The sequence below is a fragment of the Phalangium opilio genome, unplaced genomic scaffold (assembly GCF_054372755.1).
Source record: "Phalangium opilio isolate 3A_F unplaced genomic scaffold, DU_Popi_V2 ptg000079l_1, whole genome shotgun sequence".
In the NCBI taxonomy this organism is placed as follows: Eukaryota; Metazoa; Arthropoda; class Arachnida; order Opiliones; family Phalangiidae; genus Phalangium; species Phalangium opilio.
Window position 1 is genome coordinate 5,235,714 of NW_028324187.1, and position 25,211 is coordinate 5,260,924.

The 25,211-nt window shown below is 36.7% G+C and overlaps 1 protein-coding gene across 3 annotated transcripts in view; it reads right to left on the reverse strand.

The window, feature by feature from the left end:
- LOC149654345 (protein CEPU-1-like) overlaps positions 1-25,211 on the reverse strand; it is a 64,147-nt gene that overhangs the window by 20,540 nt on the left and 18,396 nt on the right. Inside the window, exons 1-12 of one of the 3 annotated variants that reach the window (XR_016370577.1) lie at positions 20,647-22,931; positions 19,832-20,554; positions 19,474-19,592; positions 18,304-18,511; positions 17,776-17,931; positions 17,561-17,692; positions 16,534-16,824; positions 14,822-14,887; positions 10,200-10,274; positions 5,881-5,970; positions 2,496-5,194; positions 2,267-2,384 (exon numbers count right to left, since the gene is read on the reverse strand). Coding sequence is in view for 1 of the 3 variants with exons in the window: in XM_089845816.1 (XP_089701942.1) it covers positions 4,938-5,194; positions 5,881-5,970; positions 10,200-10,274; positions 14,822-14,887; positions 16,534-16,824; positions 17,561-17,692; positions 17,776-17,931; positions 18,304-18,511; positions 19,474-19,592 (1,394 nt within the window). In the remaining 2 variants the exon portion in view is untranslated. Of the gene's footprint in view, positions 1-2,266; positions 2,385-2,441; positions 5,195-5,880; positions 5,971-10,199; positions 10,275-14,821; positions 14,888-16,533; positions 16,825-17,560; positions 17,693-17,775; positions 17,932-18,303; positions 18,512-19,473; positions 19,593-19,831; positions 22,932-25,211 lie in introns of those variants that run through there. The other 2 variants (XR_016370576.1, XM_089845816.1) reach the window with 2 other exon arrangements.

The window sequence follows — 25,211 nt, forward strand, 5'->3', positions numbered from 1 at the left end:
GAAAACGTTACTTTGGGCTGCCGCTAAAACTAATGTTTGACTTTCAAAGTACTAGGCCTAGCGACCATATAGAGCCAGCCAGCGACCTACGATCCACGGATATGTCTTACCAGCTTAAGCCTCGGGGCCGTAAATTCTTCCGATCTTTTAGAAAGAGAAAAGGGGGCCAACGGAAATCGTTCAAACGTTGGCTTACGCGCCGGCCGCCGACAATGCCTCCTCAACCATGTCCAGTTAATTCCACAACTGCATTACTAGCCCAGGATACTCGGGACCCTTCTGAGGGTGAAAGCAACATTCATGGCCTGGTGTTAGGGAAGGCATTGAGTGAGTGACTGCGGTCCTTTCTGCTTTGGCGAGCTTTTATAGTACTTTAAATTCTAGCGCTGATTTCAAGTCTTTTCGACCGGCGACACGATACTATATTGTAGCCGCAGCAATAAAGACAGTAACTCGAGTTCAACCCACATTGACCGCGGCACTGCGAGGAACAGTAGACCAGAGTGATTTTGTGGACAAATGGAACACCAAAAGGAATAGTCGATTTTTAAGTCACTTGGAAATTCCTTCCCGGTTTTTCTAGGTTGTCCCTGAATATTTTTAAGTGTTTTTCAGATCCTACTTCGTCATACCTGGTCCATATTTAACAACATTTGACGCGTGGCTTGGTAACTCAAAAATTGAAACCCCCACACTTATCCAGATTCCGTAAAAACCTTGTAAGTTTCTCTGAATAACCAAGCAATGACCTACTAGCTTTGTTGAATGAGTAATATGTCGAACTGGGTTAAGTATATATTTTTGTTGAATAATTCTTTCTTTTCAACGTGTAGCTGCTGGCAAATGATTTACCCTTAACCGAGGCTAATAAAAACCATCTAAAAATTTAAACAATTTGCTTACTTTCATAATTATGATTGTAGCTTCCTTTGGAATTTGGTCGTACATTAATTAATTTAATTCTTGCGTAATAAATTCAAAATTAACTATAATTAACACGCAGTAAAATACAATCACTTTTCGACACGTCTAAACGCGACAATACACAGACTGTAAAGGAATGAAAAATAATTTTTTTTATCTTTTTAGAATGACTCATATTTGGCCTATTTTTAACAGCGTACAGGTTTTACTAACGTCGATTTCCACTGGCAGTAATTTCATTAATAAAATTCTCTAGCTGTACAGGATGAAAACAACTAGATTTTTAGGATGATCCTACCACAATTCGAATATCTAATCCAATCTGTATAAAGTTAACCCTCGAAAACAGACTGTTCGGTACATTCACTACTTATTTTACCCCATAGTCAATAACCCAGTTGAAATGTCTGCGTATAGGAAGCGGGGCGTATGGATACGTTATAATAAATTCCCATTGAGGGAAAATAATCGATGACAATTCAAGGTGATTTCTTGGTAGAAGGAAATCCGATATCGGTTCCAACAGGGATAAGCAGGTGCGCCAATTGGAACTGGCGGTTGTTAGCTCAGTTGCTGGGGGCATACTGGACCAAATGCACAAACTTTGGCTAGCAGCTAGTTGTGCGGGCGTATGATCGAGGCACCCTTATTGGGCCATACAACAAACCATCCCTAGTACCATACCATTTTGTTTGTAAAAGCGGCCTCGAAAGTGAGTTTACGTTGTTCAATCAATGCTTTTTCCTGTCAACTCTACTTCAGCATTGAAGCCAATCGAAGAACGCCAGAGGCTCTAAACTCCCCCATCCCCATCCCCCAATACCCTTACCTATACTTGTTCCCGATTTCGTGATTTTAGGATATAGCCAAGAGTCGCTTATCAAAAGTGTATAAAACTTACGTCCCTTAAACTGAATAAAATTTATAAACGCTATAAGGGATAGGGAAAATCAGGAGAGCCCTTACTTTGTCGATTCAAAAATATAATATACATTTTCGGTCACCATTTTGAAAGATGGCGGCTAATTGAACCCCAAAAGCCATAAAGCCCATCTATAGGATATACGGAACTAGTGTATTAATACACTGTTTAAAGGTAGTCACGTATGGGGAAGAAAATGAATTTGTTGGTTCTGTATGATTTCAAGTTGGTAAGGAAGGAACGGTTTTAGGATATATACTCCTATTTATCATCTCTTGACCCCTATAGTTTCTGTTAGTATTGAGGAATAGTGGTCACTATAGTGGCACTTGGGTTTAAGGTAAACAAGCGAGAAAGACAGATAAATAAGTCTTCGCTCGCTTGAAATATCCAACAATCAAGAATTCCATTGAAACTTACCGTTATTCAAAAGGCCAAGGGCTGCTTGCTGCCTTCTGGACACAATTCGGAACATAGACAGACTTGTCTACAATATTCACACAACAGTTTCACTAAAACAAATTCCAGTCTGCTACGCCTACAACAACGGATAATTCAAAACGTAAAAATATGACTTAAACTTAATTTCAATTAATAATAAGAACATAATCTTTAATTAATAAACTAAACCTTAGATATATATACTTACATCAAATTAACTTAAATATATGTTTTTAATTTAAACAGATGCCTGCATGCCATATTAGTTATAGCTATTAATAGTTAATTGCAAATGTTGTTGCTGTTTGTTTGTTTTAATTAATTATTACCTTCGTGGAACATTTGTTTGTTTGTTTGTTTATTCCTTTTCCGTGTCCAATAAACATCATCGTTTTTGAGGTTTCTTGTATTTTGTATTTTCTACTTTTATAAATTAATAATCTATACTACACTCATAGCACACGTTAGTACATTGGTTAATAATGTTTGTTTGTTTGTTTTTTACACTTTTTACCTGACCGTATAGTTAGTAAAGTATTTAATAATGTTGATAATATAAATATTTCATTAATTATTACTTTTCTTTGTTTTTTCAAATGGTTTCATTCATTTGGGAGGCGGTTACAAGATACACTGCCTTCTCTAACCAAAGACAATGACGTAATGTTATTATTATTTTCTTATTGGTCGAAAAGTAAGAGGTATCTGTTTTTTTCAAAAACGAAACGAAAATTAATACGAAATAATGAAATAATTTAATTTAAATCACAGTGTAATTAGTTCTCAATCAACGATAATGGCGTAATAGCGATTAAAAACTGCGTAACTTCAAGAACCTCTGATTGTTAAAATTCGAGACGGCCATATTGGTGGTTTATTAATAATGTATGTCATGGTTTCAAGTTATCCGTGTCAATGCCTGAAGTTAAAGAACGCAGTGAAGTCTCGCTTTTATTATTTATTTAGTTAGTTAGTTAGAAGGCAATTAAAAAAACCCGCGTTTATTAATTATTAGTATCTGTTAATGAGGTATTTAACTTAATTAAATAAAGGGTTGAGGAGCTTACCTTATAATAACAAAAGCCTTATATATTTTTAAAAGTAATAACCACCACGGAATTAATCCCTAGGGCCCACGTGACTAGCGGCGTTGGTGCACATGCGCAAAGGGAATTTTAAACTTAATTGACTAATCAGTTCCCTTTGATGTTTTAACTCTTAAATAAATAATTTTACCTCAATTGCATTTTTAATTTAAAAGGATTTAAAAAGGACGCTTTTAATCTGATTGGATAATAAAAACCCACGTGGTATGAAGCTCCTTTGAAGAAATTTCATTCGATAATGGCTTTTCATTATTATTATTAATAATAATATTCTTTTTACAATCCAAGGAAGGAATTCTCAGCGTCGTTCACTTTTTTATTTTCTTAAGTGTTAGCGATAAATTTGTCATATAAGCAACCGAACTAACGGCACTGGCACTGGCTTTTCCAGCACTGGAAAACTGATCGTAAATTCAATTATGGATTTTTTTTCGTCTGCAGCGATTTTTAAAAACCTTTTTCTCCATATTCTGAGGCAGCTTTCGAATTTAAGATCTAGGCCTATATAGGCATAGAATTTCGATGCATTTACATATCCTTAACTTAATAGCTAGGGAAGCAAATAAAAATACCTAAAACCTCTATTAGTTAACCGTAAATTAAATACTTAATTTACTAAGTTAAGTTTATGATTGATGGGCTTAACTCGCAAGGTTATCAGCACTTATATACTGAATTAGGTCTTCATGGAGGACATAAGCTCTGAAGAACAATTAACTTGAAACAGAAACAAACTTAAACCATACTTAAATGAAAATGATTTAACTTACCAGTTAAATAGATGGCAATGTTATCTATCAGACCCTCAAAGTATTTCATGATATCTTTTAAATTAGCAGATTTCTGATAAAGTTCTGACTCCTTATGACAAACTTACCGCTCCATCGAAACGCCAGTTATATTAAATAATTATTCTAATTACTTATCAATAATAGTTAATTTTAGTAAGGTTTACCTCCCCGTAAAAAAATGAGAACCTGTAGGGTTACGTATTAACTAAGGTATGTTAATTAGTTAATTATGATAAATAAATTTTTCCTGCGGGATATTAATTAACAGCTAATAAAAATGGTTGGTTAGGTGGGTGGCACTCATTTTTCAGCACCCGTTTAAGACAGTCCACGTGATTAATAATACGTCACACGTGTGACGTATATAGATATAGTGGTTTTTTTTTTCAAAGCTCAGTGGATATTTGTTGTTTAAGAAAACAATTTAACCTATATAGTTATGGGAAATGGCACTTCTTGTTTCTCTCTGATTCAAAATTCACTAAAGATATTTAATTATTACTCGCGATTTTTTTTGGTTTTTTTTGGTTTTTTGTCGAAACAGTTTGTGTGAAATTTACAATTGGATTTGTTTTACTTTTGGTTTGTTAGTTGGTTAGTATAGTTAGTGAGCGAAGTATTACTCTCACCTATTGGTCTTCGCAAATTATGTCTGTCCGTTCATTGTATATTTTTACAAGCACTGTCTTAGAGCGTCTTTGGAATTTTTTTTTTTTTTTTTTTGCCTCGGTGTTTGTCGTCATCGTAAATTGGTTATAGCCAATGGAAGCCATTTTTGATTGATGTAACGCGTTGACGCGCGCATTGACGGCTTGTTGAAATTGACGTCGTTGGACGCGGTGAAAGTAGGTCTAGCGTGTGATTGGTTGTCGTTGATAGGGAAACGGACAAGGTATTACTTAAGAAAACAACTCCGAGTGACAACGATAGTAGCGCCAACAAAGACCAGCTTCGCGAGGTTGAAGAATACGGGCTTGAGTTTGGATCATCGCCGTTTCTTCTGGTTATATCTGAAATTAAATAACAACACAGACTTAAATTAATTAGGCTTAACAAAATGATTTTTTATAAAATAAACCAAGATAAGTGTAAATCTGAAATTTGGCATAGATATTGTGTACTATTATTTGAGTCTACGTGAAATTTTTCGTCTTAATTGGCTAAGTACTTAAAGAGCTATGGTCAATTTAAGGTAGGTCAACACTATCGGACAAAAGAGGAAGAGAAGCAAGAGTAAATAATACCGACTTAAATTAATTAGGGTTAACTAAATTATTTTTTATAAAATAAACGAAGATAAGTGTAGATCTGAAATTTGGCATAGATATTGTGTACTATCATTTGCGTTCACGTGAATTTTTTCGTCTCAATTGGCTAAGTACTAAAAGAGTTATGGGCAATTTAAGGTAGGTCAACACTATCGGACAAAAGAAGAAGACAAGCAAGAGTAAATAACAACACAGACTTCAATTAATTAGGCTTAGCGAAATTATTTTTTATAAAATAAACTAAGATAAGTATAAATCTGAAATTTGGCCTAGATATTGTGTACTATTATTTGAGTTAACGTGAATTTTTTCGTCATAATTGGCTAAGTACTAAAAGAGTTACGGTCAATTTAAGGTAGGTCAACACCAACTCTATCGGACAAAAGATGAAGACAAGCAAGAGTAAATTAAAATAGAAGTAAGCGAACCTTCAGGCAAAGAATCTTTACTGTCCGATGAGACAATATTGATAGAACTTTCAGCTTCCAAGGCTTCCGTTGGAAATTCGTACTTTTTACCTAAATAAGCGTAGAAAGAACACTAGAATAAGAAAAATAAATAATGCCAACAACTCCTAACTCTAATTAGAGACTTAGATGGTTGCCAAACTAATTCAAGGTAGAATTAACTTCCGCGTGGACTTCTAAGGGCACATGACGCGTACACGGCGCTCAAAGAATAAGCAATAACCCTTCTAAACAAATCCTGTTTTCAGCTCAAAATCAGCCAAGTGCGAAAAAAATAAAAACAGCGAGCGCAAAATCTCATAAAAGAACCGATGAAGTCAGTCGAGAGCCGCTTGGGCCCGTACACCATGTCCCTAACCGATTTTAGAGGAACTATATGAAAAACGCCATCATAAGCGCAGCGCAAAAACCCCGTTGAAAATAATTACGCTGTTTAAGTACTCGGAAAAAATGGATTCAAGAATGGCCGGGGCAACATCAACAGAGAATAAATAAAAATGGGAGTAGAAATAAAGTGATGGCAACTACATTAAAAATCAGCTCCAAATCTATTACAGCAAAAAATAAATTTACTACGTCTATAATAATAAGGTTCAAGTATAACAAAAAGATAGCTTCCACTCCTCTTATTAAATAAATAAATCTCTCTGAATGGAAAATGGCTTCTCGGATCTTTACCCGATTTCTTGTTATTTTTTTTTCTTTCTAAGTTGGGATCTTTTCTTTCTTGACAAATTCGTTAACGATTTTAAGATGGGGCATTTTCTGAAAGGGGGGTTGGGTTTGGGGGTTAAAAGGGAGGAAGGGAGGTTGGTCATACCCCCTTTTTGAAAGGACCGTAATTTCGAAGTTAAGGAGGTGGGGACCAAGGAGAGGGAGGGGGGATTCTTGTAGCAACATTTTATCGCTTTTCTCTTTCCGTCTCTTTAGCCAGCGGGATTAAAGACGCCATATTTCCGGACAAACCCCTCCCCTTTCCCACTTCAAATTAAGACACAAGGAGGTTATAACAAAGGGGATACGTAATTACAACCAATAATAATTGAAATTCTCTCAAATGAACACCCAATTATTAAATTATGCCAATGAAAAGAATCTAGTGAACAGTCATGGGACAATATAACAGACTTGGGGTGCGATTCAGCAGGCATGCGTTATGGCTTTAACGCAAGAAAACTTGCGTTATGATATCACTTTGCGTTAAATTTCAAAAAATGCGATTCACGTGTCGGCGTTACGATATCACGCGTTATCCTAACGCCAAATGTCGGGGATATCGTATCGCCATCCGTTTGCTGGCGTTATTAGGTTTATCACGAACGTTATTAAACGTTTTCCCGATTTTACCCTCAAAAATTCAAAATGGCTGCACTCCGTGATGCTTTTTTAATAATTGCGCGCTGATTAAATTGAGGAAGGAACAAATTTAAATAGAGAAAAGGTTTTTAGAGATGATACCCAAGCGTTTGAAATGCCGGAAAAATATTTTCTAATGCTTTTTCGGTTAACTACCACTGACTATAGTTTAATTGAGGCTCTGCGAGAGTCTTACTGGGCCAAGGCCCACAATTATTTCAAACGATAGTAAAGTGAGCATTTGTTTTCTGCTTTTATTGAAGTGTAAGTTCAATACTTATAATCGATTTAATATGTTGCTATTTTATTATAAGAAGCTATTTATTTATTATAGTACTGAATAATAATTCCAATGCGCGTATTACATGCAGGGAAACAAACTACCAGGGGCAAGCCTCCATACAAGATAATTACCCTCACGTCTAGAGACACCGCTAGAGTTGGCTAACCTCTCACATGCAGTTAGCTTGGGATGCTACTAGTGGTGTCTCGTGGCGTGAGGAATATTGTACAGCATGGAGGAATGTCCTTAAAAGTTTGTTTCTCTGCACGTAATGTTAATATTGGCATAAGTTTATAAGAAATGTTCCATAAGTATGACACTGTCTATACTTCTTAATGCTATACTGAGAGGTAGTTCGAGAATTGACTACACGCGGTTTAGCAGTCCATCATCCTTTTTAGTCTGTATTAAGCCTTTGACAGCCCTTCACCACCACCAGGCGTATGTATGACGTTTCCCCTACGTCACTTCATGACAAGCTTTCATTAAGCAGTGACAAACATATAGAACATATCTTATGAACTTATGGTATTGGTTAATAGCTTTCTTTTTTTCCACTGCTGCACTACCTTCGTGGCGCAGTTTCGTTGCGGCATAAGCGGCTAAATGTTGCGTTTGTTTTTGTTCAAGTTTTATTAACTGAATAAATTTCAACTTTATGGATAAGTTTTTACCCTTTAATGTCGCTACCTTTTCCAAATTAATGCTAATTAGCTCATTTATTGCTACACTTTCCACAATATTGCTATTTTAGTTTCTTTTTACACTAAAAAGAGGCGCACTTTTAGTCACTCGCGTTGCGACTAGCTGATTCCATCTTTAATCATAATTAATTTTCGAGAATTTAAAAGTTCCTATTACTACGTCTTTATTTTCTTCCCTAAAACTTAGCAACATATTCAGTTGCTCTTCATAAACCTTTTTCCCACGTTTTCTAGGCGTTGTTGGTATTTTTAAATGTGGTTATTCCGTCAATATTGTTGAAATTTTCGCGAGCAGACGACAAAATTCAAATTTTTGGCGCCCTAAATTATTTCCTTTGTTAACGCCTTAAGTTATCCCCGCTAGATAGCGCAAATGTCGTTGAATCGCATTTCAGAGTGATATTTAAAATTTGCGTTATGAGGTTTGCGTTACGAGCGTAACACTGAAAAATCATAACGCGTGATATAAAAAATTTATCACTGTGCAGGTGAATCGCACCCCAATATATGTTCATGATTGCAACTAACAAATAAATAAGCAAATAAATAAATAAAAATTGTTTTTGTTTTTTAAATTTTGCAACTTCATGTTTTTGGGGGCATTGCAACTACAGTTTGCAGTAAGGATGTATACTCCTTGTATGGTTACATTATTACAGAACAGTCTTGGAAATTGCACACTGCCTCTGGGGGTTACTGGTACTTGGGACCAGTTTATTAATTGCAAATCTGTAGGAGAACTAAAGGGGAACCAGTCCTGAGACTAGCTTATTATTATGGACACAAGGGGTTGGGTTACTGATCCCAAGGACTACCTTAAAAAATATTCTTATTTACCAGACTGTTACCCATGTTCCATATTCAAGATGGCAAGGATCAAATTCCCAATACTGGAAAAATAAATCTTCAAAATTTTGTATCTCCATCTATATTTTCTCTAAAATACAACTCCAGTTTACAATTAAGGATAGGCACTCCTTGTTTTCCCCATCCACGGAGCGAGCGGATTGTAGAATTAAGGCAAAGAGGAGCGGGCGCCATAAAAACGGAAATTAATAAGCTTAGCCCAATTTGTTGGGTCAAGCTCATTTGCGAAAGAATTTGATACCGTTTTGATATTCGCGACCTCGGGGGTCTTAATACCGTTACGCGGGCCTTGAACGCACCGAAAAGCCTTGCCTTTTAATCATCTCGTAGAGCTAAGGCGATTCAAAGCCGACTTAATTGCTCTTCACCCAGAACCACCACGCACCGGCCCAACCTATCACAGTTTAATAAGCGGGATCAAGCTATACGTGTAGAAGTTCCCCCTGTACTTGAGCTGATGGCAATAACCCTTACTTGACTTTTCACTAGGCCATGAATAAATATAATGAGAAATACTTCGATTTACCTCATTAAACATTAAAAAAAGGCCTCAAGACGACTAAAGCAATAGCAAAGGTTTTCCGTCTCACATTCGTAAATACGTGTTTACCATAAGTTTATAAGATATGTTCCATAAGTACGAGTGACACTACCTGCATTTCGTAATGCTAGAGACTTACAGTTGGAGCTAGTTCGAGAACGACAAGCGAGAATTGAAGTCCTACACTCGGTTAATTTTGCTAATTTTGCAGGACTTCCATCTAGGTTCTATTTAGTCTGTATTACTAAGCCTTTGACAGCGTCCCGGTCACCAGGCGTATGTCGCTTTACCTCGAATATGACCTACGTCACTCGCCTCATGACAAGCTCCAGTTTCTAAGTTACCAGTGACAAACTTATTATGGAACATATCTTATAAACTTATGGTTTACGTCAAGAAAAACAACAACAAATAAGCGTTTAAAGAAAAAGCGGGAATAAAACAGAAAGCGGTGTTTGTTTAAAGGGTTTATTTACATGGGCGTGAAGAAAAAGGAAAAAGGAGATAAGCCGTAAGCTGCATTACGTACCATTTCGACCGAATTTGTTTACGGAATTTTGCCACGTGCCAACAATCACCTTTTCGCTGCTGGTTTTATAAGGACCTGAAAAATGGTAGGAATTAAGAAAAGAAGAAGCCAGAAAGCTGGTATAGGAGGTTATATAAACCCCCGAGACAACGCCAGCTAGCTAGGCTGCCAGACAATGCGCCCCCTCTAAAGAAGAAGGCCTATAGAGTATAGAGACGAGCGAGAAAGGACTGACAAGAAGAAGGCAAGAAGTGATATCTAGTTTATTAGGGAGAAGGTATAAATTCGCCCCACAGTTATACCAGCTTTATCTCCAGTCCAAACGTATATAGTATGTCCCGAGTTAATCCCCGCCGTCTCTAAATTACAACCAGCATGCATCTCATTGGTTCTTGAAAACGCACGTCAGCGCGAAGACGCGAATGACGAAAATGACGTATTTTCCGACTGAGGAGAGGCAGCGAAATAGCCCGGCTTCCTTTTACGTCCCCCCTTATATTTTGAAAGGGGGACTGGGACTATGGCGCGGGAATACTAAGGCATCTTATACCTTCTCCCTAATAAACTAGATATCACTTCTTGAAGAAGGTGAAGCTAGCGCTTGTTCTTGAATTTTTATTGTCAAAAACCAAAGGTTTGTAATCTTAAAAACTGCCTTCTCTAAATCCTTGACGCGACGTATACCTAAACAGGAGTTCTTACACCTAAGTATTTCTTGGACTGTGGTCTTGAAGAACCACGTAACGATCCTCGAAAGCGCCACACATTTCAAATTCACTATCATCGATAGGTCATAAGTTTCAGGTTTTCTTAACTAAATTTGACGAATCCATGTAACACAAAACTGATATTACAAAATATTTTACCCGAAAGGAATTTACTATAGCTCGTCTGGATTTTTCGATGAGGGGGGTTTGAAGAGAAGCTTTGTTAAAACTTGACATGTACGTCACACGGTACACGGTACACGGACGCGGAAGCCATTTGGTATAAGCGAGGGGATCCATTAAGGGGGCATGAAAGTACATGATGGCGGTTTAATTAAAGCGAAGGGAATTTAAAAAGCATCAATCAGCCGAGGAAATGGAATTTTTTTAAGTCGAGACGCAAGAATTATACAGAGACCAGTAACCAGTCCTTCTTTTATAATATAATGTACCAAAAGCGACGGACCCTACTTGGTGGTAGCACCTCGCACGCTCGCTCTTATGAACAGAAAGTGCGTGTTGAAACTAGAACCAATTACATAAAGGACTCAAAAATAATTTAAGAGAAATAATCAATCAATTTTATAATTCCCTGAACTGAAAGGCAATGTTATTAATACCAAAAAGTTATTTAAAATTAATACTCTGTCCTCGCATTTGTTCTTTTGAAAATAATGCAAAATTTCACAATAAAATATTTCGGGAAAATGTAATTTTGGTGGGAAAAAAAAACTAAGATAAGATGTTTTATAATCATGACTTTAAACTGAAACATTTTAATAACTGGTAACTTCAGTCATTCCATTTTGTTCTCTTATCTTTTACTTTTTCCAGTCTTTGTTCACTAAGGGGTCATCCGTAAAACACTCCAATGGTCAGAACTTTTTTAAGGGGTGTCACAGGAATTGCAATTTCGACCAAGAAGTGATATCTAATTTATTAGGGAAAAGGTGTAAATCGCCACATTTCTAGCTTTATCTCCAGTCCAAACGTAGGTCCGGAGTTAATCCCAGCCGCCTCTAAATTACAACCAGCATCTCATTGGTTCTTGAAAACTCACGTCGTGACGAAAATTACGTATTTTCCGACTGAGGAGAGGCGAAATAGCCCGGCCTCCTTTTACGTCCCCCTTGTATTTTGAAAGGGGGACTGGGACCATGGCGCGCGAATACTCAGGCAACTTATACCTTCTCCCTAATAAACTAGATATCACTTCTTGTTTCGACTTAAAATCATCTATAGACCCATCCCATCAGAAATTTTTCACCGCTAGACATGGGGGACTTGACATTCTATTCTAGTCCATAATATAATTGTTCCAAGAAAGTAAATTGCAACTTCTAGAGAGACTCTATCTTCGATTAAAGACGCTGGACGGGGGGGGGGTTGAAAAAAAGGTTAAAGGGGGAGGGGGAGGGTCAGGGAAAGAAGGAAAGATCGAAAAGCTATGAAAAAGAAATCAAGAAAGTTTTGAGACGGCGGCAACTCTGTCTTGGCATCTTAACGTCTTAAGCCTCGGTTTTATCTGACGGAATTATACTGGATATGGAGCACCGGCTTTAAAACCCGCCCACCTCTCTTCATCCTTGCCGCCTTTTTGACCTAGGCCTAATGGCCTTCTTTCGAGCTAAGGATAAAGTCTCAATCGAGCGAGAAAGAGATTCAATCCGCGCTGCATTGCATGATGGGTAAAAACTGCGTTGAAACTCCAGGCAGCGTAGTGGAAAGTCCATTTAAATTTTAGGAGGTCAATTATATATCTATTGAAAATAAAACTTCACTTCCATGCAAAAACGTTTTGCAATGTTACCGGTTATCAAATTAATTTTTGGAGAATGCAGATTTATGTAAAGTCAATTCCGTCTCTAACTGAAATGTTTAGCGTCAAATTAATTTTGCGTGTCTAATTTTAATTTGAAGCAGGGATAGATTTAATTTTAGAAGTAGGAATGGAGAACAGAGTTATGTTGGCGCGCGTCAAAGTCCCGGACCCCCTTCCACGGGACGGGGAGGGGTATGCAAAAAGAGGCGGGTCAAAGCGACAGAGATAAAAAGGAATTACGTATTTTTCGCCGTTCTCATCAGCAACGTCATAAAAAACGTAGTTTAAGTTAGCCAATAAGATAATTTAAACTTTTCGTTACGTGTTGGTGGGAGGGACTCTATACTGGGGGGTCTATGAGTCGGACTGAAGTAAATTCTAACCGTTCTCCATTCCTACTTCTAAAATAAATCTATCCCTGGTAAGACTTAAACGCTTATATCATATTTAACAAGAAACTAAATGGACTTAAATTCAAATTGAATTCCTTCAATATACGATCGAGCCTTAGAAAACCTTACAGCCAATAGAAAACAAGGGAAAGAGTAGAAAATAAAATATGACGTGAAACGTTACGTAAAAATTCGGTGGAAAATAAATTCCTTGTAAAAAAAAGGGACCCACGTCATTTTTTTTTCTTTTTTCATATAGAAAAAACTCTTTCGCTGTTGTAAAGTGTCTAGTAGGCTGCTTGGCATTTTGGAAAAACATAAAAAGCCCGGAAAAGGACTTTGCAAAATATTTACGTTCAGTTTAAAAGGGTTGAAACGTTAAACACACATCAATATAAATCCTTCTCTCGTATAAATATATAAAAAAAATAGAATCATAAAATTTCGCTAAATTTTACAGAAAAAAATCTTATGATTTCTTTATACAAGGAATAATTTTAAAGTTCTCAAACCAATAGTGCTTGCTACCTTAGTTCAGTATTTGAGAACCAATAAGAATAAATCCAGGTTAATTTTAAGATACCCGCAATATGGCCGATCATCCAAAAAAAAACTATCCTGTTCATCTAAAGGCCTTTTCAGATGATACAAATTTTGACTCAAGTAGATGGTTCAAAAAGTTGAGTGATTGGCGATTCAACTTGTTTAACTTCTGTTCACACGACACAATAGTTTACTCAACTCAAGTTGACTCATCTGAATGAGTCCAAAACTTGTATTGTCTAAAGAGGCCTTTACAAGGTGTAACTTAAACTAGTTTATATCACTATAAATTTTAATAAACCCTCAATATGGCCGGCCGAACAAACCGAAAACAACCCGACTACGAGCTATTACCAAAGATAAAGTTCTTTTCACACGACACAATAGTTTAATCAACTCAAGTTGACTCATCTGAATGAGTCAAAAACTTGTATCGTCTCAAAGGGCCTTAACAAGGTGTAAATAGTTCATATCAGTAGCACTTTTAATAAACCCTCAATATGGCCGGCCGAACAAACCGGAAACAATCGACTACGAGCTATTACCAAAGATAAAATGAACCTTTTTCGGTTGAGGGCTACTCAGCTGCATTTATAAACAAGACTAGGTATTATAATTTATAAACCTGAATATTTGGGGTTCATTTAAGTATCTCTTTGCGCCCATAAGCTCATGAATTAATCCGCGGATTGGCAGTGGGAATTGACAGCTATTGATTGTCGAATTCTTCATTTTTTCCCACTCACTTATCTATCTTGGCAAAAAAACCGCAAGAACAGTCAAGCCCCAACAGCAGCTGTGTCCAAAAACCCCGTTTTTTATCTATCCCTTCCAACCCTTTACCGGGATGAAGAAAAAAGAAAGAAACCTTTCATGGAAGCTTGAGATATTTCTAAGAAGGTTTTCATCAAGACTAATAAAAGTTACGGATCCATCTTTTGCCAGCTCTTCTATACTCCTTTTGGGTGCTGGGAAGAATTTTTTTTTATTTGGAGCTAATGGTCCATGACCCTATAGGGCATACCTCAATTGGGTGTAGGTCTAACCTTTATGGGTGCGGAATTTGATTTCTAAGACACGTGTCGTGGTATTGAACTTTTAAACAAAGATTTGTATGTTTGAATGAATGAATGAATAAAGAAATAAGTTTGAACTTACCGTCTAGTTTATTGCTAGATGATTGAACACCTTGCGTTGTTGGTGACGTAGTTTGTCTCGTCACCTCTTGATTTACCCAACATATGAAACATTTCACAAAGAAAAAAAATATTTTAAATTAATTATTCACAAAGATAAAAATATTTAAAATAAATATTTCACAAAGAAAAAAATATTTAAAATAAATATTTCACAAAGAAAAAAATATTTAAAATTAATAATTCACAAAGAAAAAATATTTAAAATTAATAATTCACAAAAAAAATATTTAAAATTAATAATTCACAAAGAAAAAAATATTTAAAATTAATAATTCACTAAGAAAAAAATATTTAAAATTAATAATTCACTAAGAAAAAAATATTTAAAATTAATAATTCACTAAGAAAAAATATTTCAAATTAATAATTCACTAAGAAAAAAATATTTAAAATTAATAATTCACTAAGAAAAATATTTAAAATTAATAATTCACTAAGAAAAAAATATTTAAAATTAATAATTCACTAAGAAAAAAATATTTAAAATTAATAATTCACTAAGAAAAAAATATTTAAAATTAATAATTCACTAAGAAAAAATATTTTAAATTAATAATTCACTAAGAAAAAATATTTTAAATTAATAATTCATAAAGAAACAATATTTACTATTCAACCCCCAAAATATTTGCTAAATAATTTTAATAATTTTTACAAGTCGAATTGATTAAACGTTTAAAATTTGGGTTATAGGTCAATTAAAAGGGGGAGGGGGTCAAGGAAATAATAATAAAACCGGAAATTAACAAACGATTTCGAGAAACAATAAATCATTTAACTTTAATTAATTTAAACTGCTTCTCTAAACTTTTATCTATGAAACCCATACTTTAAACAATTTATAAAAATATTTCCCAAGTTATTAGGGCTAATTTAATAATGAAATTTAATCTTTATCATATATCAGAGAGAGAATGTGTGTGACCCATATATTGTCAAGGGGAACTCACCCCTACTACCCCCCTTTGTAAATTAAAATATATATTCTAGAAGCTAAAGAGAATGCCGGCCAGGGGTTGGGTGTTGGGTGTTATTTTAGCCTGAACGCTGGTCCCTTCGGAATGATGGATTAGCAATTAGGAAACCATTTACGCTTCTGTACTTAGTCTTATGTTGGTCAGGCGAAAAATACTTTTAACAAACTTTGTTTTCTAAACTCAGGCAGGAACCCTGCCTGATGTGGCCGAACTAACTATATAACCTATAATATAATACAGGGTGTTGCAAAAAACGAGGACCGATGACGGGTCTATGGGTAATCAATTTTGAGTCGAAAATATTCCATACTTCTATGACATTTTAATTTTGCCTCACTAAGGGACACACGGATGGCCTCTTAAGAAACCTAATGACAAGGCCAAGGAGTCCTACGTAAAACACTCCAATGTTCATAACTTGTCCCATAGGGTGACAAAATTGGTCATAGGTGTTATACTTTAGAGTCAAAATTGTTGGCCCCACTGCACTTCGGACCTACCATCCTTTTTGAAAAGTACTCTCCCTGTATAACTTATAATATAATGTCTAAAGATAATGCAAATTGCGATCGATGCAACGTTACAATGTATGAGTTTTTAGTTTAAAAGTCACCGTATTTGTTTATCATACGTTAATAATACTCCTAAGTTACTAATTTGCTAAAAAAAATTAAGGAAAAGTATCACAGCTTACCGTAGAGTCTGATGGTTCCCTCCGTTTCGCCAAGGGAATTTTTGGCAACGCAAGTATACGAGCCAAAATCTTCCTGATTAAGGTTTTTGATGCGTAGTTTCATTTGAACTTTGTAGATTCCGGTTTCCATCAAGTAGATATCGTACTTGTTATTGGCTAAAATGATTATGCCACCGTCGCGGTTCCAGAACGTCACGGCGCGAGGGTAACACTCTAAACTGCAATCCAGCACCACGTCCGTACCAATCGGTGCCCCCACTAACTGACTCGATATCCAAATCATCGGAGAAACTAACAAAATGAAATCAAAATGACGCAGTATTAGTTACTAGGAATAAATAAATAAATAATATCTGTCCCTTCCCAACATGGGTTGCAATTAAAAAAACAAAAACAAGATGGTCCAGCCATATTACAGTTTCGCTAGGAGAAATCAGTCCCACCAAAAATACTGGGGGGAAAAGGGGGAAATGAATCGGTATTACCAAACGCAATCATAAATTTCTGAAAGGTTTTCGTTTGCCTATTCACTTTGCCTTTGGAGTTACTACATGTATTACGGGATAAATTCAAGTATCATTTACATTTTAAAACTTAACCCTAACAGGTTCTCGAAACTTTAAAAACTTAAACATATGTTTTTTTTTTATTTTTATTTGATAATAAAAATATATGTTCAGATTAAATTTTCGTTTCGTTTATTCAAAATCATTTACCCGCATCAATTTAAATTTAGAAAGAGGGACCCTTTTTTGATATTTGAATAAAATTTGAAAAAGACCATTCAAAGTATTCATCAAAAATGATTTCTATTGATGTTAAGTAAATCATTCAATCGTTTTCAATCATACACCCATGCGTAAGTCGCAACGATGTACGAATTTAATTTTTTTGGAACATCAAAGGGAGCTTGATAAACACTCAAAAATTCAAATTCATTCATCCATTTAAAAGTATCTCTTAAGTTCAAAGAGGTCACAATCATAAGTCGATAACCTCAACATAAGTCTATAGAAAGCGTACTCACATAAAACGCTTAACATGATTCTCTTGCTAACAGCAGCCTGAACTCCGTTACTGGCGATACAGAGATAGGCTCCCATATGAATACGACTGACTTTAGTAAGGTTTAGGAACTCTCCGGCTACGCTTGGAACGGCTAACAATATTGAAAATGAATTGTTTTTAACAACGTAAGAGATAACTGGCGCTACAGGTGGTTCTATGGGTTCTTTTACTGACCTTTTTTGCTTCCAAGCGTAATGTTTCTATCATCTTCTCTCCGCCATTTTACATTGGGTTGAGGCCAACCTTTGGCGTGGCACCGTAAACTGGCGTCTTTACCTTCTCGTACCTCAGCGTCCGAGCTCGTGTTTGATTCGTCGATTCTAGGAGGCACTAAAGAAAATTAAACGTGAGGTATCATTTCAGTGACTCATTCAGCCCACAGTCATTTGAAATCTATTATTGCTCGGACCCTCATTGTTAATTGTAACCCTTGGTAGTTAGTATCAATGGAAAGGATTTTGCCTAATTACTTGGGTTCCGATTGTTAATTGTAACCCCTGGCAGTTAGTATCAAGGAAAATGATTTTGCCCAATTACTTGGGCCCTGATTGTTGTAAGCCCAAGTATTTAGTATCTTTCGACAGGAAAGATATAGGACTATAACATTGTGAAAGGACTTCATTGTATCCCTTATAGAACCAGAGTTGTGACGCTCCAAATTGGGTGCATATGAGATGAGTATGTAATGTTTATTGAACTTACCGACGACGTCCAAGTATCCAACTTGGCTTTTCATGGGAGATGTGTTAATTTGGCACATGTATTGACCTCGATCCTCTTCTTCGACCTCTTTGATATGAAGCCACCAGCTCCTCTTGGCGTTGTGACTAATATGGTACCTGTGATTTCTGGTAATCACGCGATCTTCCAGCGTCAACAGAGCGTGCTTATCCGTATGCATCCACGCTACCTATTAACATAACCCAAAAAATAAAACAAAATACAATAAAAAACATAAATTTCTTTATAAACTCTATAAATTCAGTTCTGAAGTTCAAATGCAAGATGGTCTCAAAACCCAAAGCGCAATACGTTTCCGTTCAAGATTTAGACATTGCATTTCTACTTCAAACGCTTCGTTGTGTTTAAAATTGGATTTTTTAGAAAGCAAAGTGCTCATCGTATAAAAAAAAATGAAAAACTGATGTCGCGACAAAACTCTAAGAAATCGGGCGAAAAATAGACTTCGAGGGTCTTGCCAGTATAAACACTCCACGTAAAATCCCACCTAGGCTGCCTTTAATACAGAATGGTTTAGCTATTTGACGATGGGCTTGTATTATCCCTCTATAATGTAGTAGTTTTCCCTCTAAACTGACTTTTAACAATAACAAATTTCGTAATAAATATTAAGATAAGTTCTTAAGATAATTTCCACAAGTTTGTATTTGTCACTGGTAACAAACTGGAGCTTGTTATGAAGTGACGTAGGTCATAGATTCAAGGTAAAGCGACGCCTGGTGAGACGCTGTCAAAGGCTTAGTACAGACTAAATAGGAAGATGGAAGTCCTGCAAAATTAACCACCCTGTGTAGGACTCCAATTCTCGCTTGTCGTTCTCGAACTAGTTATCTCGAGCTGTAAGTCTCTAGCATTACTAACTTGCATAGGTAGTGTCATACTTATGAAACATATCTTATAAACTTATGATATTAATTATAGCACATAGAGGAAAAACTACTAAAATATAGTAGAATAATACTATAACCAGTTGTACTTAGATAGCTAATACACCCTGACATATACATAGTAAAGAAGACATATATAGTGATTGGTAAGGTATGTACAACATGGAGTTCTTAACAAATTCGGTTTTTGCTATCAGCTTAGGGGTGGTGGTTGGCTTTTTTTCTTATTCTTTCTTTTTCTTACTTTGTACGTGCCCAGGTTTTCAACGACGCATTTGAGAGAGGCGCTTCGACCAGCTACCGTCGTCTGATTTCCTATTGGTTCCACGAAGAAGGGCTCTGGATTGTTATTGTGGTAAGTCGCTGTATAGAAAAGAAAGAAAAAATATATTGAGAAAATGGGACCGTAATGCGGCAAGAATAGTAAGTAATAAATTTTGAAGATCACTCTGGACTCTTTCAGCTAAGCCTTGGTTGAATAAAAAATAACTTACTATCAATCAATCTATTGGTTAACCAATAAATAAAGAATTAAACTAAATTCAAAATAAAATATTCCAGTTGAAAGATGTTTAGCAAGAGTCGGAGGTAAAATAGAGCACCTTGAGTTTTCCAAAGACGTTAGAAATGGCTTCAAAGCAGGATTGGTAACTTTTTAACGTCTTTCGATATTCCATCTTAAGCCTATACAATACTGTGATCCCTTTTGAAATTGTTAAAATATTTCGGTCATCCTAAAAGTCTTCTGCACCTCTGAACGGCGGAGTGCAGCGGGATAAACAGTTCTACAGGGGCTCGTAGAAAAAGCATGGCATATTAAACGCCTGAATGTCGTCTCTTCCTACCTTACATTTAATTTCGTTATTCGTTATAATTAAAATTAATAAATATTAGTTATCTTTGACGTGTACTTTTAAGGGGGAAGGGGGGAAATGGTTGACGTCCGTTTTTCTTTCCGCGGGTTTGACCAAAGCCGAAAGATAAATTAATAACGAAAGCTTTCGTTGTCAGCGCAAAATTAGCCTTTCACAACCAACGTGTCAAAAATGAATTAATCCTTACCGCAAACTTTAAATTCACTTTCGGACGATGCCCACGGACATTCCAGTCTACCTACCCCCTTCGTCCCTACTCCGGCAATTTAGGGGAAGGGGGTTACAAAAACAGACCGAGGCTTGAGGGGGACGAATTTAAATCACTAGTGACAAAAAGGTGTTGGGATATAAATAATTCAATTATTCACAAGCGGGACGACGCGAAAATTGAAAATAACTTTCGTCTCTACGTGGATTGTAACATCAAAAGTCAGATACACTCATTGGGTCCTAGAAAAAAAGTGACTTGGGTAGGTTGAACGGTCTACATAGCTCAAATTGTCCACCTTTACAGGTGGAAGTACGCTGGTAAAGTTACTCACTGTTTTAGGGGCCAATCAAAGTTTGGGGGCCCATATCTATAAGTAACTAAATTTTGCAGGTCCGATGCTGTTCTTTGACAATTTCCACTCAGATTGACCCTAAGAACACACCGTTTAATATATGTCAGACCAGAAGTAAGATGAGACTTGAAGTAAAGGGCTCTAGCAATGGGAGTAGATCCTGGCACCAGTGAACAAATTTGAGGATTTTAGGCCGCTTCCCACGCGCCTACACTACTGAGAAAAAAATTGGTCGAGTTCCAAAAACATTTCCTACCCTTCCCCTCAACCTAAAGTCGCGGAACACGGACGCGGGTGCTTCAATCTAGTTCGACCGCCTTGGTGTGTTATCAAGAATATTCACTATCGCCAAGTGAAGAATTTGGTTAGCTCAGTACTTCTAGTCTCATCTCACTTCTGATCAGACTTATAAATAAGAAACACCCTGTACAAAACGGTATGCACGAGTAAAGACATTAAGATTAGCCTTGTACAATCATTTACAAAGTTAATGGCATACCTATCATAGGATTGTATAATAGTGGAGTTACGACATTATCGCACTAAAAAGAGGCGAGTATAGATAAAGCGTTCCATAACTAGCGTCGAGGCTGGATGAAGGTAGGGTAGGTTATAGCGTAAGGGATGTTGGAAGGTGCGTGGTCTGGCGGCTCTAAGGATGATTGATCGAACACGTGGCGGCCCTTTTTTATTTTTTTGACTTGTCCACAAAACCAGAGCCATCCTGCCACGCAACGTAACTCCTAACCGGAAGACGTTCTGACGCGTTCTGAGTCAGCTTGCCGAAAGAGAACTTCTAGTATTATTCTTTAGGAGATTTGTTCTAGGTGGAGAGAGTTTCGGGAGCTTTAATTGAATTAACAATATGAATTATATGTCCAGGTCTTCCTTCCCCTCCCTTAGCCCCTGCATGAAAAGAGGAAATCCGAACAAGAGACGGTGGCTTTCGACTGTTCCCAATTGCTCATCTTCATCTCTACTATTTTACCACGGATTTCTTTTTATTTCAAAAGCCCATATCTCCGTAAGTAGGTGGAGTACACCACATGTTCTTTGATGCACTTTCAACTCAGTTTGAACATACCTTTTAAAGCAAATGTTGGCCGATGTGGAATTCCTAACATTATGGCTGATCTTCTAGACACAAATTTTACCTTGCCATACGAAAGAGCCAATCAGAACTCGTATATGAGGGCGGAGCTTAAACTATAGCCTTTGATAAGTTTAGAGGGGCAGTTAACTTCCACCCCTCGATTATGGGAGCATCTAGTGGCATTTGTTGAAACTAAACCACAACCGAGACTAGCTTTAATTTATGACAAACTTCTTTCTTGTGCTACTAAATGATATAAAATTACCGAATTAATATGAAATTTAAATTCTCTTGCTTATAATATTAAAATTTTCAAAATATCATTTCAAGTTTCTCATGAACGCGACGAATCCTCCAAAAATACTCAGTTAAAAATAAAACACAACCATTGAATAATTTTCGATGAGAGTATCTACATCGATGCTCCTAAACAAATTTTATAAATTTGTCTGAAGCCGCGAGCGAGTGAAGAAAATGTGAAGAGTTGAAATGACTTTTGTAGCGACTGAAAATAGCCTAGTATCGAGTTCCAATAAGGTTTGAAGGAAGGCGCGCCCAAAAGACTCGAGAGCCCGGAAATAACGCGCCTTCATCAATTCGAGGTAACCCTCTCGAAAAATAAATTTAATAAATGAATGGAAATGATCTTCAAAAGGTACCTGAAGGCCAACGCAAAACATAAAAGAGGCCGACACGACCCTACCTAATTCAAACCCCGAGAATACGTATCGTCTATATGGGTCAAGACTAGCCTAGCTCGAGATGAAAAACAGTCCAGCCATTCATGCAGCGTCTAACTAAAGGCCTTGACACCTTGTTGTATTTCATACCTCAGTGGAATTCAAATGTTGTTTACAATTACGTTTTCGACGGTAAATAACATCCATTCAGACTGTAGACTAAAATCTTACGTTCAACGTCGGTGAAGTCGCTTTCCTCGCTTAATTAGACACGTGTCAACTACTACGAAAAGGATTCGGGAGTTTAGTTTAGAAATTTTCAGTTTCGTCGGGGCAGTGTCGAGATGGCGCCACCTCGTTAGCGCCTTTTCTTAAGCCTTAGCTCATTCGAACATGTCCAACTGACGCATAATCAAGTGAGCTACTCTTTAGCAGACAATATACGTAAAGTTTTATCATTCTTGGCGCGGTATTTGGAAGTCTAATAGCGTTTTCCTTTGGGTCCTCGCGGAGCGCTCCCAAGGAGCAATAAAAATGGTAGTAGTAGTTTCCAGCTTCGTTAAAAACTGTTTTAGAAGAATAGGATCTCCTAGTTTTATTTCTCCATGGGAGCGCTCCGCGAGGACCCAAAGGAAAACGCCATTAGTTTAATAATAACCATAACTAGAATTAAGTCGTCTGCTCTGAACGGAGAAACCACTGGAGAAACGAACGCATGCCCACACGACCGACGGGAACTTAAGATATTACTGTAGTCTGAATGGGCATTAAGTGAGAGACGGCAGTGCAATACAAATTGGACTGGCTTTGATATCTGTCTTTGCGGACGTTTGCGCTGTTATTTGTTTGAAAATGGGAAGACCGCGGGGCAGAGATGAGAGATCTTTCGTAAAATTAGGTACTATCCGAATATAAAATTTTTGGTCGTCAAGTGTTGACCCGCATTTTTGAAAAACCTTTAACAAACCTTTATACGAATGAGTTCACACTTTGATAAATTAATATCAAGGCTAATTATTAACAGCAATTCGACCTGTAATAGGTAATACGGTGCAAAGGAGGGACAAGGTGAACGTTAAAGTTAAGTTCCAGGATAGGTTGACGTTGAGGGAAAGTCCTTTCCACCCTAAATACCTTATTTTCGAGATTTACTAGGCAAGACATGTACACAGTTTTTTTTTCTTTTTCAAAACGCCCATAAACCGTATGTGTCGGAAATTAATTCAAAAATACACGGCGGGAAGTGTTGAAAACCACAAAGTGACAAGTGGACAAGTGATGTCTCTGGTGTCGCGTAATAAATTGGGGGAGTACATGGATTATAATAAAGATCGAGGTCAATGTTGACATCCCGTTTATTCATTGAATTTCCGTCTTTATTTTTGACCATTGGTCAAACTTTCTATACTATTATTGGTAGGGTATCAGAGTCAGTTCGAACACTACTAATAAGTTTAATTTTCAATTAACTAAAAGCCCACCCAATATTTCTAAACGATTATAATTGACCATTCGAAACACGCTACCAATACGTAATCCCCGCGTAAGTCAAATATAAAATTCACAATAATGATGCAAACCTATCTATAATAAAAATTGATTACCAAATGGATCAAGACACGTGACAATTTATATATGCCCGGCCATAAGTAAATGGCCGTTAGATTAAAGTATAACCACAACCAGTATAGAAATTAACCAATTCCATTAATAAACGTGGTATATACGTTTGAACAGAAGTGAGATGAGACCAGAAGTACTGATCTAACCAAATTCTTCACTCGGCGAAAGTGAATATTCTTGATAACACAAGAACGGTTGGCCCTCTAGTAGGGGTTTCTGAATTTTCCCTCCAAAACGTGAGACGCTCGGGTGGTAGACGGCCGAACTAGATTCAAGGAGCCGCGTCCGTGTTCGGCCGCTTTAGGTTGAGGGGAAGGGGATAGGAAATGTTTTTGGAACTCGACCAATTTTTTTCTCAGTAGTGTAGGCGCGTGGGAAGCGGCATAAAATCCTCAAATTTGTTCACTAGTGCCAGGATCTACTATCAATGCTAGAGCCCTTCACTTCTAGTCTCATCTCACTTCTGGTTTGAACTATATTTTCGGTAAAGGGCCCACAATTGGTGTTGCGTCTCCACTTTAAGACGATGGTTCTAACTCGATCCCCGAACGATAATCGTGTACAAAAAAGAGATACTAGAAGCAAATTAATACTGTTATACATGCTTATAACACACCCTCTTTTTCTGAGAGCTCTAATGATTAGGCAAATGACTTTTTCTCTCTTTTTTTAGCAATCATGTACGAGCAACGTGTATCTTTCCTCTCTCTCGGAGAGCGCTGTTCTTCCGTTCTTTAGCGCTATTAATTAACTTAATCGACACGGCTTAATTTAGCAAAAGATATTTTCCCGATAAATTTCCAATTTATCAAATGTAGTTGCAACCAACCTCTCTCTTCCCTCGTCACAATTAAAGATATTTCATCTTAAGAGTATACTGGATTTAATGGTATTAAGCGTATTGTTACGACGTTGAGTTGTAGTAACGTTTCATCTTGAAAAAGAAACGGGACAAAAATTAAAGCCCGGTATTCGGTTTGGTTTGGTATGGTTTGACTTAACCTTTTTTGGTGCAACGAGCGAGCTTTTGGGAAAAATTTGGGGAAACGAAAGTAGTTTCCCAAATTAATCTCTTCGTGAACTCGGAAAAACAGAGTTACAACATCCGCGGAAGTTGATTATTAAAGAAGTAATTGTAGATTTCAACC